We start from the raw sequence: 12,948 nt of genomic DNA, 5'->3' as shown, positions 1-12,948 counted from the left end.
ATATTTTTTTCCTATTAATATTATCTTGTGTTTCGTATTGGGCCTCAAGCCCAACAAGAGGGCCCAAATCTGCTTAGCATGATGGCTGTGCTAAACTTCTGATAATTTAAACTTCATTTTGATTGTTTTAGCCTCCACTTTCAATAAAATTAATAATACCAAGTGCGCAATAACAACATTAAAATGTGAATGATTCAAATTTTTAAAAGTAAGATGTGAAATGTTATGCTGAAAGTAGACCAGATGAACTGAACGAGAAATTGGGGTTTATTAATGATGAGTCAGTCATCCGCGACAGCAGCAAAGAGCAATCAATTGTTTCTTAACCTTTTATATATAATTAATTATTACTAATTTATTTCAAAATGAATTAATATCATTATAGAGTTTATTGGGGAAAAATGATCTCTAATTTTAGTTGCTAACATGTCGTTTTGGACTCTGAGTTGGTAAAATGAAGATTTATGCCGCTTTCATTCTCTAATAAGAACTTCAACCAACGTGCATGATTCATCATCTACTGCAGGCCAATTCTCAATTTGAAAAGATACATTGGTAAATTAAATAATCCTCTAACATTTAAATTTGAATCTTTAAATCCCAATTAAACATTTCGAAACGAGAGGTGAACAAAATGGAAGTACTACTCGCTTTCGAATAAACAAAAATAGAAAAGAAAAAAAAACAATTAAAAAATGTAACACATTGATGCCTAGCCCCCGGGATGTTGTCTAAATTAAATTACTACTGTATTACTATCTACATTGAAAAAAAAATTAGGCAAAAATAGAGATTTGTCTATCTCTATCATAGATGGAGTATGTAATTTGTCCATATGTATTTCTATCCATAAATCAAGCATAATTTCTCCTAACAAAAGTGCCTCATATCTCGGCGAGAATTCTTGCAATTTGTCTTGTTTTGGACAAAGACTTCATTTTCTGTATGACTTTCAGAATTTTTGCCGCTTGTTTTCCCTTAATCTTGATTCGTGTCTGTTGTAATATTCTTATTAGTTATGCACCTATATTGTGGGAGCAAACAACTTTCACATTAGAGAATGAACAAGAGTTGCAAGCATATATAAGGGCTACCCTAACTCCATTAGTATGAGGCCTTTTGGGGAGTACCACAAGAGTAAAACCGTGAGGGCTTTGCCCAAAGCGGACAGTATCATACTAATGTGGAGTTCGGGTAACATAATATAAATTTGACCCGACCAACTTGAGACATAATGATGTTTTTCCTAATTTACACATGATTAATACAATCATTAAATAATTGATACGAGCTCCTCGAGTATTTTATTTGCAATGAAAATAATCTGTATGATTATAGTATATGCAATGACTTGGGCCTCTAGAATGGAAGGCTTTATGTGAATTGGAAAAAAGGTTGTTAATCAAATTATTATGAGTCAACTCAAACATTATATTGCGCTTTATGTGAATTGGAAAAAAGGTTGTTAATCAAATTATGAGTCAACTCAAACATTATATTGCTATTCAAGTTTGTTATGTATTCTGCTTGTTAATTAGATAGAAATGAATCTAATAAAATATTGCAAGTAGTAACTGGAAAGGCATTGATGAAGACATGAAGTATGTGAAAGAGAGGCAAGCTTTAGTTGATAAGGTTGAACTTTAATTAATTGATGCAAATAAAAGAATACAAGCTTATGACCATATAATCTATGGTGCCACAAATATATATTTCTTTATTGTAGAGAAATAAAAAGCAGAAGTTCATAACTTCACATACATATATTTAGAACCAATATTTTGTTTCAATCAGAGATTTCCTAGCGTTTTTTTATTATTGAATTGCATACTCAAAATTGTTGTTAGAGCTTGATAGGTAAAAATATTCTTATTCATTACATTATGAACATAGAGACTATAATGTTATATAGGCTAAGAAATTCTATAAATAAGGTAAATCTAAATTATAATAATTACTATGCTATATTTATAGCACAATATTCTCTCATATAATTCCCTTGATTTACTGTGATCTCGTGTGATCTTCTAACACTCCCCTCACGCTAGGTAGTGAGATTTCCAATACTTAGCTTCCACAGTACTTCGTGGAACGACTTCGAGTTCACCGCCTTTGTCAAGATATCTGCCAGTTGATCTTCAGATTTAACATAAGGCATTTCTACTACTTTGGCTTCAATGTTCTCTTTGATAAAGTGTCTATCTACCTCCACATGTTTGGTTCTGTCATGTTGTACCGGGTTTTCGGAGACACTTATGGCCGCCTTATTGTCACAAAACAATCTGCATGGAAGAGTCGGTCGAGATCCAATTTTGTCATCAACTTTCGTAACCATAATATCTTTGTCAGTCCACTCTTGATTCCTCTGAACTCTGCCTCTGCGCTAGATAGAGCTACTACCTTCTGCTTCTTACTCCTCCATGTTACGAGGTTCCCCCCAAAAGGGTAAAGTACCCGACAGTGGATTTTCGGTCATTTGGGTTCCCTACCCAATCTGCGTCAGTGAAGCCATGTATCTCCATGTGTCCATGTTTTGCAAACATAAGTCCGTGTTCCGCCGTTCCCTTCAAATATCGGACAATCCTCAAGACTGCTTCCCAATGTTTCTCTTGAGGTGCATGCATGAATTGACTTACCACTCCCACTGCATATGCAATATCTGGCCTCATATGGGATAGATAGATGAGCTTTCCTACTAGTCGTTGGTATCTCCCCCTATAGGTTTGTCTTGCCCCTTCCCTTATCTGTAGTTCGTGATTTTGCACCATCAGGGTATCTGCGGGTTTGCAGTCGACCATCCCAACTTCTGCCAATAGATCGAGTACATATTTTTTTCTGACTTATAATAATCCCCTTTCTTGACCTTAGCACCTCAATTCCCAAGAAATATTTGAGAAGACCGAGATCCTTCATCTCAAATTCATGAAACGGATTCTTCCTCAGTTCGGCGCTCTCTCTCATCATCTCCGGTAATGATCATGTCATCCACGTATATAATCAAACACGTGATCTTGCCGTTCTTCTTCTTGATGAACAATGTATGGTCTGAATTACTTTGCTCGTAGTCGTACTTCTTCTTCACTTCTGTAAACCAGCCAAACCATGCCCTTGGGGATTGCTTTAACCCATATAGTGTCTTTTTTAGTTGGCACACTTCCCCATCTAGAAAATCTCCGGAGAAACCAGGTGGAGGTTCTATGTACACGGGTTTTGGCAATTCCCCATGGAGAAATGCATTGGTCACATCAAACTGATGAAGTGGTCATTCCTTATTAGTTGCAACTGAGAATAGTACTCTGACAGTGTTGATTTTTGCCACTGGTGAGAATGTCTCATCATAATCTACACCATGAGTCTGGGTATATCCTTTCGCCACGAGGCGAGCTTTGTACCTGTCGATAGTACCATCCGGTTTCCTCTTTATCATGAATACCCATCTGCATCCTACTGTCTTTACTCCTTCAGGTAGCTTGCTCCGTACCCATGTACTGTTTTTCATCAACGCCTTCATTTCAACCATCATTTCTTCCTTCCACCGTTTATGTTACATTACCTCTTCGGCCGACTGTGGGATTTCTTCTTCTTCATACAACGCAGCCTCAAACGCTCAAGCCATTTTGGTCAGATTCCCTTGCACGAAGTTTGCCACGACATAGCGACTCTTTTTTCCAATCTTCTCTGGGGAGTATCGTTTCGGTGGACCTCCCCTTGTACTTCGACAGGGGATCACATATCTTGAGCCTCTGTTTCAGTAGGGTCAGTGGTAACTGGAATCTCAATTGTACTCGGTTCAGATATTGTCTCGGATATTGTCGGAGTAGGATCACTGAGGCTTGGTTGAGAAGGCTCTTGTGGTGAGACCTGCTCGGCGGAAGTGACAACTGGATCTGTTGGTTCCTCAATCGAGGAGCTTGGAACTGACACAACCCTACTTAGATAGTCTATGGTACTATCTGGATCGCTCTCCCCCTGACTACTAAGGTGGGTGTGGTTGAAGAATTCGATTTCCAAGAAATTGCAGTTCATAGTGGTAATGATTTTTTTTGGTGTTGGGATCATAGCATCTGTACCCCTTTTGGTTCACCCCATATCCCACAAAACACATTTTATTGCACATGGGGAGAGTTTCGTTCTTTCATGTTTAGGTATGTGGGAGTAAACGGTACACCCAAATACTTTAGGGGAGAGGCTGAGGTAGTCGGGGATTTGGGCTTGTTTAGACAGGATATCGAGGGGGGTTTTCATTTTCAGGATTTTGGTCGGAAGGCGATTGATTAAATAGATAGATGTAGCGACGGCTTCGGGCCAAAAAGGTTTGGGGACCTTGGATTCAATCATAAGTGCTCGGGTCATCTCTAGAATCACTCTATTTTTCCTTTCTGCTACCCCATTCTGTTCGGGTGTATAGGCACAAGAAGTTTGGTGAATGATCCCATTATCTTTACAAAACTGGGTCATCGCACTATTAACAAATTCCCTCCCATTGTATGATCTAAGGATTTTTATGGTGGTGTGGAATTGTGTTTGAATTAGTTTGAAAAAGGATGCAAATCTATCAAAGACTCCTGATTTGTGTTTCAAAAAATAAATCCATGTCATCCTAGTACAGTCATCCACAAAAATCACAAAATATCGAAAGCCATTTCCACCAACAAAAGGCGCTGGGCCTCAAACATCAGAGTGTACTAGAGAAAACATAGACTGCATACGAGTGTTTGTTGGTTTAAAATTCTGTCTGTGGTTCTTGGCCAAAACACAAGTTTCACAAGAAAAATAAGAAGAAATAGAGAGGTTTAGGTAAAGCAATTTAAAGTAACCAGGAGATGGGTGTCCTAGTCTTCGGTGCCAGAGCCAAGTTTCCTATTTTGTGGATCCGTGAGCCAGCATCGCACTTCCTTGTTGAACTATCTCGTCCACGTAATAGAGCCCTTGCTTCTCAGTGCCACGCCCAAGAATCATCCTCGTCTGAATATCATGCAGAATACAAAAATCAGGGTACATTAGGAGTGTGCAATTCAACTCCTTCGTCACATGACTTATAGACATCAATCTTTGAGACAGTGTAGGGACATAGAGACAGTTCCTAAGTCGGAGTGTGGGTGATATTTCAATCGTGCCAGAACCCACAACAGTAATTAATTCCCCATTTGCAGTTCGAATATACGATCTATCAACATCTTCACTATAATCAATAAAATCATTTTTATCCAAAGTCATTGTATCAGTTGCCCCACAATCAAATATTCAACCTTTTGATTTCTTTTCAGTGATGTCATAAAAAGTATTTTTTGACACAAAATTGGGGTAGTTTTCAAAAATTTTAGCAACTGAGGGTCCCTTTTTTATTTTCCAAAAGTCTGGGGTTTTATACAGAAGTGGATGGGGATCTTTTTTGTATTATCCAAACTTGAGTGGGGGAAACTTATAATCTGCATAATTGAATTTAGGGTTTGGATTATACTTTACCTTCTTTGACGCCGCCTCCTCCGATTTCAGTTCACTCTGCAAAATTTTCGGCACCCCTCATGTTGCCGCCGGCCGATGGAGACTCCTGTCGCACCCCGGTACCGACTCCGGTTGATTCCCCATGATTCCCGGCCTCCATTCACCGCGGGACCCCTTCTCCGTTTACGCCGATGGTGATTTTCGCCTGGGCAGAGGAATTCTTTGCCTTCTGTCGTTCCTTCCACCAATCCGGGTATCCGATCCGTTTGAAGCAATTTTCCCAAGTATGCTTCTGCCTTCCGCAATGGAAGCACCATAATTTCGAGGTGTCGACCCTGTTTCCCAGTTGGCTGGTGGCCGCGGGTCGTGATGGTGGCGCGTTGTTTCGGTGCGGCGGTCGTTGGTTCTGTACGACAAACCCTTGTTCGATTTCTCCGCCAAATGATGATTCAGTTCCACCGTTGGCTTTGTCGGTGGGTGAGGATGATGTCGGTGCATGATTCTCCGTCGAGCCGCCTTCGTCTTTACCCATCCGTACGCCGCCTCCACTTATGGCGCCGGTTCTTCCTTCAGAATCTCCCTTCGGATTGAATCGTACTCCTGATTTAGTCCAGTCAGGAATTTGATGAGCCGTTTGGAGTTTGAGTAGTTCCGGAATTGGTCGATCCCCTTATCACAGCAGCTAATCAGTTGTTTCTGACTCCGATCTATATTGATCCACAATCTGTGAATCTTTCTGTAGTATGTTTCTAGATCCATGTTGCCTTGTTTGATGTTGATTGCCTTCTCTTCCAGGTCGTAAATCAGGTACCGGTCTGCCTTGCTTTCGAACGTTACCGCGGGCTTCTCCCATAAGGCCTTCGAGGTCTGGTGATGGGCAAAATCCGATGATGTCATTTTCAATATTGTCGACGATCCACGAGAACCCTACAAGGTCGTTCTCTTCCCATTCATCGTATCTCTTGCTCCTTGGTTCTGAGGGATCGTTTTTTATATGGGAGTAGGCCCCCCTTCCTCCGATCTTCACCTTGATCAACCGTGCCCACAATGGGTAATTCCTACCATTCAATTTGAATGGTACTGTAATGCTCTTGCTGTTCCTGAGGCTTATTGTCTGTTCCACCTCCTTCGTATCTTCTGTGTCTGACATGTTTTGGTGTAGGTTCTGGATTCGTTGGATCGATTTTGGTCAAAAAAGGTCGAGAAATAGGTATTATCGGTTGTGATGATATTTTTCTGAGTCATGATCGTTCTGCTCTGATACCATGTTAGAGCTTGATAGGGAAAAATATTCTTATTCATTACATTATGAACATAGAGGCTACAATGTTATATAAGCTAAGATATTCTATAAATAAGGTAAACCTAAATTATAATAATTACTATGTTATATTTATGATACAATATTCTCCCATATAATTCTCTTGATTTACTGTGATCTCGTGTGATGTTCGTGTGATCTTCTAACAATTGTTATTGTATCAAATCTACATGTACTATGTGGATTTCATAGCTTACTCTGATATCCTAGTTCTCTCGATGTCGCTCACTAGAAATTCGTTATATTTGGAACTCATGTGTTATATGGATATATGGACATTTTATTTAGTTAAATAGTCAAAGTCATATTCGGTTTTACTAATTTTCTAAAGTTTTTAAATAGTTGAATGAATTTACAGTTCTATTGTTTTGTTTCAGGTCAGACATGTTTGTAGATATGATCATTACATAACCATTTTACTGGGACTGCAAAGAATTAATGAAGAATTATCCTTCACCCTCATGTGTGGAGTCTAGGGTTGGCCTTTGTACCTGTCCTTTTACTTTTGCAATTTGTTCCAATTCAGTTTTTTTTTAATTAAATAAGATCAATGGTTTTTTAAATTTGATGTACTCCTATATAGTTTTAACAATAAGTATTAAAAATGGGCCACTCACCCCTTAAAAGGGGTTAGGGGATGTGAGCTAGGATCGTTACCAAGTCGATGTGGGACAAGAATTATGAATTTTATTTTAACACTTCCCAAGTCGATGTGGGACAAGAATTATGAATTTTATTTTAACACACCCCCTCACGTGTGGGCCGGAATGACACATCGGACTTCCATCACGTGGGTAGGCAAGAGAAGAGATAAAGAGATATAATCCATCATCGACTTGGGCCCGCTCTGATACCATATTAGAAATGAGCCACTCACCCCTTAAAAGGTCTCATAAGGGGGAGGGTTATCCACACTTATATAGGTGAGCTAGGATCGTTACCAAGTCGACGTGAGATAAGAATTATGAATTTTATTTTAACAATAAGCAATCCGTCTGAAATTAAATCGAATTGTGTACTGAAAGTAATCATTACTAGTACAGTATAATTTCGATCGATTATTAATTGTATGTGATAGTATTGTAGAATTAAGCTGGCTGCAGGACCTTTCAATAATTTTTCCTAACGTGGTCATCATTTCCACTACGAGCATTCCCTCCCATGTACACCTAATGACCACAAATTAATTATTCTATGTCCAAAATTGCATCATACTGTATGTTCTTTGAAAGTCTAATAAGGAGTATATTATATTGATGTGTATATATTGCACAAATCTCATCAATGTAGTCATCTAATTAATTTCATTGAGTAGACAATGTTGCGAGCAGGTGGATTGAAATGTCAAACGAATAATATGGTGTGACACCGATTAAAATTCTCAACATGGCCTATATTTGTAATCAATATTATAGAGAAATCAAATTGCATGTATAAGTTGTGAGCACAAGTTGCCAATTGCAATGGTGTGCTAGCAATTGGTAAATACTACTACTGTTTAGCTTTAGCTGGCTGAGTAGAAAAATAGGGATTATGGATTCAAGTAAATTACGTATATAAGACATTATTAAACTCAAACTTTATTGGTTGAATTACTTATTGCCGCATTAATTGTTTAGCCTACATAACTCAAATTGAAAGATTATGGAATGTAATTACTCACCAAATATTAGTAGTTTCGTTATCATATCGGATATATAATTTCCACCAACTTTGGATAGATTGGCATTAAATTTTCACCTTATTTATGATCTTCCACCGGTGGACTGAAAATTAATTAGAATGTTCACCATAATATCCGCTACAAAATATTCCACATTTAGTGATTAAATCCAATTTAAAGCACCATGGCAACATATGATGTGCAGTGCAGCCTTTTCCTCCTTTTTCATAACTATACGATAATGTGGTATATATAAGTATGTGGTTACGATGGTTAAAGGATTGAAACAACTATTATTAATCATAGTATACATAGAAATTTGAATAATATCTAGTATGTAATTTTACATTTTCATGAAATAAATTTGACGGATAATAAAATGAATACTCCATTTTCCATTTTTCGTTATAGGTTCCGTTAAGTATCGGAAACGGAAAAAGTTGTTCCGTCTAAGAGAAACCTCATAAATAAGAGCAGTTGGATATGTTTATTTCTTAGTGGCGAGGGATTGATGATCGCTGCCACTCTCTGCCTGCCTTTCACTCGGCCTCATCTATCTGTAAATACAGTTGTTGTATAGATATATTTGTTTTATGTTTATTCAAACGGCGTGAGGTGAGGAGGCTATCTCTCTCTGGGCAAGGATCCCCTGCTGTGCACAGCAGGGGCTGTGCCAATATTTACACACACAATACATTATTTTATAAAAAATATATTAATATTTTATTATTATTATTTTAAATTAAATTATTGTGCTGTGTGTAACAGCATCCCCTGCTGTGCTATCAGCCACAGCAGGGGATCCAAATCCATCTCTCTCTCTCCTTCATTCCTACGCACGTACACACGTTACCTACATCCCTACGCCTATCTATGTGTTTAGCTGTCAACTAAGCGCATTTTCGTATTTCGTCTTTTCATTTCGGATCTGTACGAATTAGTTGCTCTGTTGGCTGTTGGATTTACGCAGCTGTTCCTCCATTTCTCTGTTTATATATGGAAACTTTTCCTTGCTTTCAAATCCTGTATTTTTGAGGTTGATCAGTCCAATGAAACGTTGCAACGGAAAGGAAGGACGTCTAGCGAATTCGTAGAAGGAGGTTGCAGGAAAAAAAGGTGATTTGAAATCTTCATATTACTGAGATCGTGTACGCTTGTTGATTAAAACGGTAATTCTTATTGTGCAGTTTTATCTTAATTTTCTATATTATTTTGCAAAATTATATCGAAAATTCTGTGCGCAAAGTTTTCTGTATAATTCTGTGTGGAGTATCTAGCATCTGCTAGATTTTGGGGAATTTGGCAGTCGAGCAACAGATATTGGTTGAAAAGTTTTAGGTGTGAAATGTGTGTAGGTATAAGCATAATAGACACTGCCTTGGAGTGTGATCTTGTTTTGAAATTGTGAATAAACTGATCTGGTTTAATTGGTTATGGACAAAACGGGTGTACGCAAACATCTTTTTCTATGTGGCTTTATGTTTGCCTACGTCAATGTTTACCTGTTTTTGCGCACAGTTACTAGCTCCAAGGCAATATTCAATTTACCTTTGAAAAGTGGCCACCTATTTTTGTCTCTTTCCTTCCTGTATTAGACAAATGGAAGGTTCCTAGAATCCTAAGCTTATTTTTTAGTCATTTAGGCTCTCACAGTTACTATCTCCAAGGCAATATTTAAATTTTAAGTCATTTAAGCTTACTATTTTTTTACCCCGAAGAAGTTTCAAATACAGAGTATTCTTTTCACTGCTTCTGTTGTTCTCAGGCGATTTATGTGAATGTATGTTATGTTACTGAATAAATGATGGATACATTCTTGTAACTTGTATGACCAGGTATGTGATTTATGTAATTTCTCTATGCATACATTTGTGTGGTTAATGCTTACAGATTGTTCTAGCGTTTGATAGTACATAATTTTGTGGAATTTCTACGTTTCGCCTTAGCTATATGCTGATCTTTGGGAATATTTTCTGGATTTTGACGTTCTTTTGCTTATCTAGTGAATGTTTGCTACACAACTGCTGAGGATTCTTGAAGTTGAAACTTCTCCCACAGATGTGAAGGGTGAAAACTGGTATAGTTTCCATTTGATTCAAAACGCTATTAGAATATTTCCTACTGCATATGTATAATTTATAGATGCACATGCAGACTTCATATTTTACTTTCGATTTTTCACTTGCCTGCCAGTAGGATCTAATCAATCTGCATACATTGTGACAGTGTCTGTGACTCAGCTGCACAAGACATGATGATAATGAAGGAGAATCAGGACGGAACTCATTACGACTCTAAATATTTGGGGAGGGGCTCTGATCCCGCGCCTGTTCGAAGTAAAGAAACGCACCATCCTTCACCTTTTGATGTAAAAGGCACAGAGGTGTATTGGAACCCTAAACTTAAAGATGATCTTTCCACAAACAGAAATGGACACCTTAAAAGGGACGTGTTTCAAAATGGACCTCTTTGTCGTCAGGAAAGTCTGGAGGATGATATAGATTCAGTATCGTCTGACACAAATGCTAAAGATGAAGTGCAAACCACACCAGAGCATGATAATGAAAATGGATCAAGTGATTGTATGTCTCCATATGTAGCTACTGCTTCAGACTTGTTTGGTAGAGATAAACATTTGTATATGGATAAAAATGTGTTGGAATATCAGCGACCTGAGTTGGTAGTTTGCTATAAGGAACTCAATTATCATGTTGTGAAGGATATATGCGTTGATGAGGGAATGCCTGCAAACAGAAGAATATTGATTGATAATATTGAGGATAGTCAGTCTGGGAATTGTTTTCCACATCCTCAGAATGATCATAGCAACCATGAGGCTACTGGAGGTGTTGATGACAAATTTCTCATATCAAATGTAGTAGAAGCTGCTACTTCACTGGAGGATTCAGAGTTTGCTGTTGCCAATCAGCAGGGGAGCAATGAGATATTCCTTGTCCAAGGCCAGCCAAATTCTCCGTCAGAAAGATCTTCATTCAAGGATACCACCACAGGTTGTAATCTGGAGGAGTCGATACAGAAGGATGGAATGGATTTTGGAGCTACTGGAGAAGCAGCAACGCATGCTCCTGATGTGGAGTCTTTTGTAGATGAGACTCTTCCAATTCAAGAATTTGGCACTCGTAGTTTCCTCAGATCTTTTCTCAGTGCTTTTGATGCTGATGGAAATGAGCTGCCAGATCAGGTTTGTTCTTGCTAAAAGTATCATGTTAACTGTCAGTTATATTCTCTGAGTTTCCTTTACATATAGTACTTATAAGACAGTATCAAGAATTTGTGGTCAAGTTTTTAGAAAATTTATTAGGAGCATGATTTGGTCAACAGCAAGCTGTAAATGTAGCTAATCTAGAATGACATTTTGTTGGCAGCAGTTTTCTGAAGGTCCTGCTGCGACATCAACAGAAGCAAGGCCGAAGGAGGATGCGCAGAAAAGTAGCTTAAAATACAACAGTCACGTGGAAACAAAAAGCATAACGTTCAATTTCAACTCCTTGGGTGCTACAAGTGGGGAAACAGAACTCATAAAGGAACAGCCTGTTGACTCGAGAGAGGTGATCGAATCTGAAATTCCTTCAGATCCTAGGCAAAGAGGACAACCTCAGGATTCTGGCAGAAATGACATGAACAACAATAATAATGCTCTGGATCAGTCCCTTGACTGCAAGGATGATAGGGCTGCTGACAATGGACCAGTTGTTAGTCTACGGAGATATGATCCGGGGGAGTCGAGCTTTTCTGCAGACAGTTACATAACACACTCAGTGCCAATAACATTTTCTGGAAACGTTTCCCTTCGCTCAGATGGCAGTGCAACCAGTGGCAGATCTTTTGCCTTCCCAGTGTAAACCTTTGTTTCTATTACTCTTGTGGTTCCCTCGTGGAGATTCTTATCCTTACCAACTGATGATTCTGTCTGTTTTTTGGGCAGATTACAATCTGAATGGAATTCCAGTCCAGTGAGAATGACAGAAGCCGAGAGGAGACGTTTTCGGAAACACAAGTGTTGGAGATCTGGCCTTCTCTGTTGTAGATTCTAAAGGCTTTTAACTACATGTTAGGTTGTTAGGTGCAGAAGGCTAAATCTAAATTAAATTATTTTTGTTTTAATTAAAATTTCTCTAGCCTTGTTGTGTAAAATGCCACATGCATTATTTATCTAAACTATTTTTATGTAAAAGAACACAAGTTCCTTTTCAGGACCTCCCTCTTGAATAAACAGTATTCTTTATTTAATTTACAAAAGCTCATTCTAGGCTTTAGGGAGAATCAGAAACAACTTTCTATAAAACTGGCAAAAATAATAAGCTTGATCAAACTGATTAAATCTAATTTTCCTTCTTGCCAGCACCAGAATCAGAACAAAATTTAGATTCTGATAGAGACATTTAGACAGGAGTACAAAAACTAACTGTAGCATTTGATGTTTCCAGACATAAGAGATATTAAAGTGGCTATGTTCATGTAAATTAGATTTAAAATGTTTAAATCAGGTTTTATCACA

General features: G+C 38.1%; 1 protein-coding gene across 5 annotated transcripts; it reads left to right on the top strand.

Annotated features, from left to right (window-relative positions):
• The first annotated feature begins 8,946 nt into the window (after positions 1–8,946).
• On the top strand, positions 8,947–12,680 carry LOC121770860. Of its 5 annotated transcripts, none has more exons than XM_042167647.1 (6): positions 8,947–9,545; positions 10,195–10,264; positions 10,433–10,506; positions 10,656–11,631; positions 11,816–12,288; positions 12,376–12,680. In XM_042167647.1, exons 3-6 carry the CDS (start codon positions 10,436–10,438, stop codon positions 12,482–12,484), a joined length of 1,629 nt encoding a protein of 542 aa, XP_042023581.1. In that variant the 5' UTR covers positions 8,947–9,545; positions 10,195–10,264; positions 10,433–10,435; the 3' UTR covers positions 12,485–12,680. The 5 variants fall into 5 exon arrangements, with proteins under 5 accessions (XP_042023581.1, XP_042023580.1, XP_042023582.1 ...); XM_042167646.1 differs by having other exon boundaries at positions 8,947–9,598; XM_042167648.1 differs by lacking the exon at positions 10,195–10,264 and having other exon boundaries at positions 11,819–12,288.
• The last annotated feature ends 268 nt before the right edge of the window (positions 12,681–12,948 follow it).

This window comes from Salvia splendens, chromosome 16 (assembly GCF_004379255.2).
Source record: "Salvia splendens isolate huo1 chromosome 16, SspV2, whole genome shotgun sequence".
NCBI lineage: Eukaryota > Viridiplantae > Streptophyta > Magnoliopsida > Lamiales > Lamiaceae > Salvia > Salvia splendens.
This window is presented reverse-complemented; position numbering and strand designations above follow the sequence as displayed.

Bases quoted from the DNA above. Each gene is read 5' to 3' on its own strand.
- LOC121770860 (XM_042167644.1), top strand. From the start codon at position 10,436: ATGTTTGCTACACAACTGCTGAGGATTCTTGAAGTTGAAACTTCTCCC. The intron at 10,507-10,655 runs GTATAGTTTCCA...ACATTGTGACAG, and splicing joins GATGTGAAGGGTGAAAACTG to TGTCTGTGACTCAGCTGCAC. The intron at 12,289-12,375 runs GTAAACCTTTGT...TTTTTTGGGCAG, and splicing joins AGATCTTTTGCCTTCCCAGT to ATTACAATCTGAATGGAATT.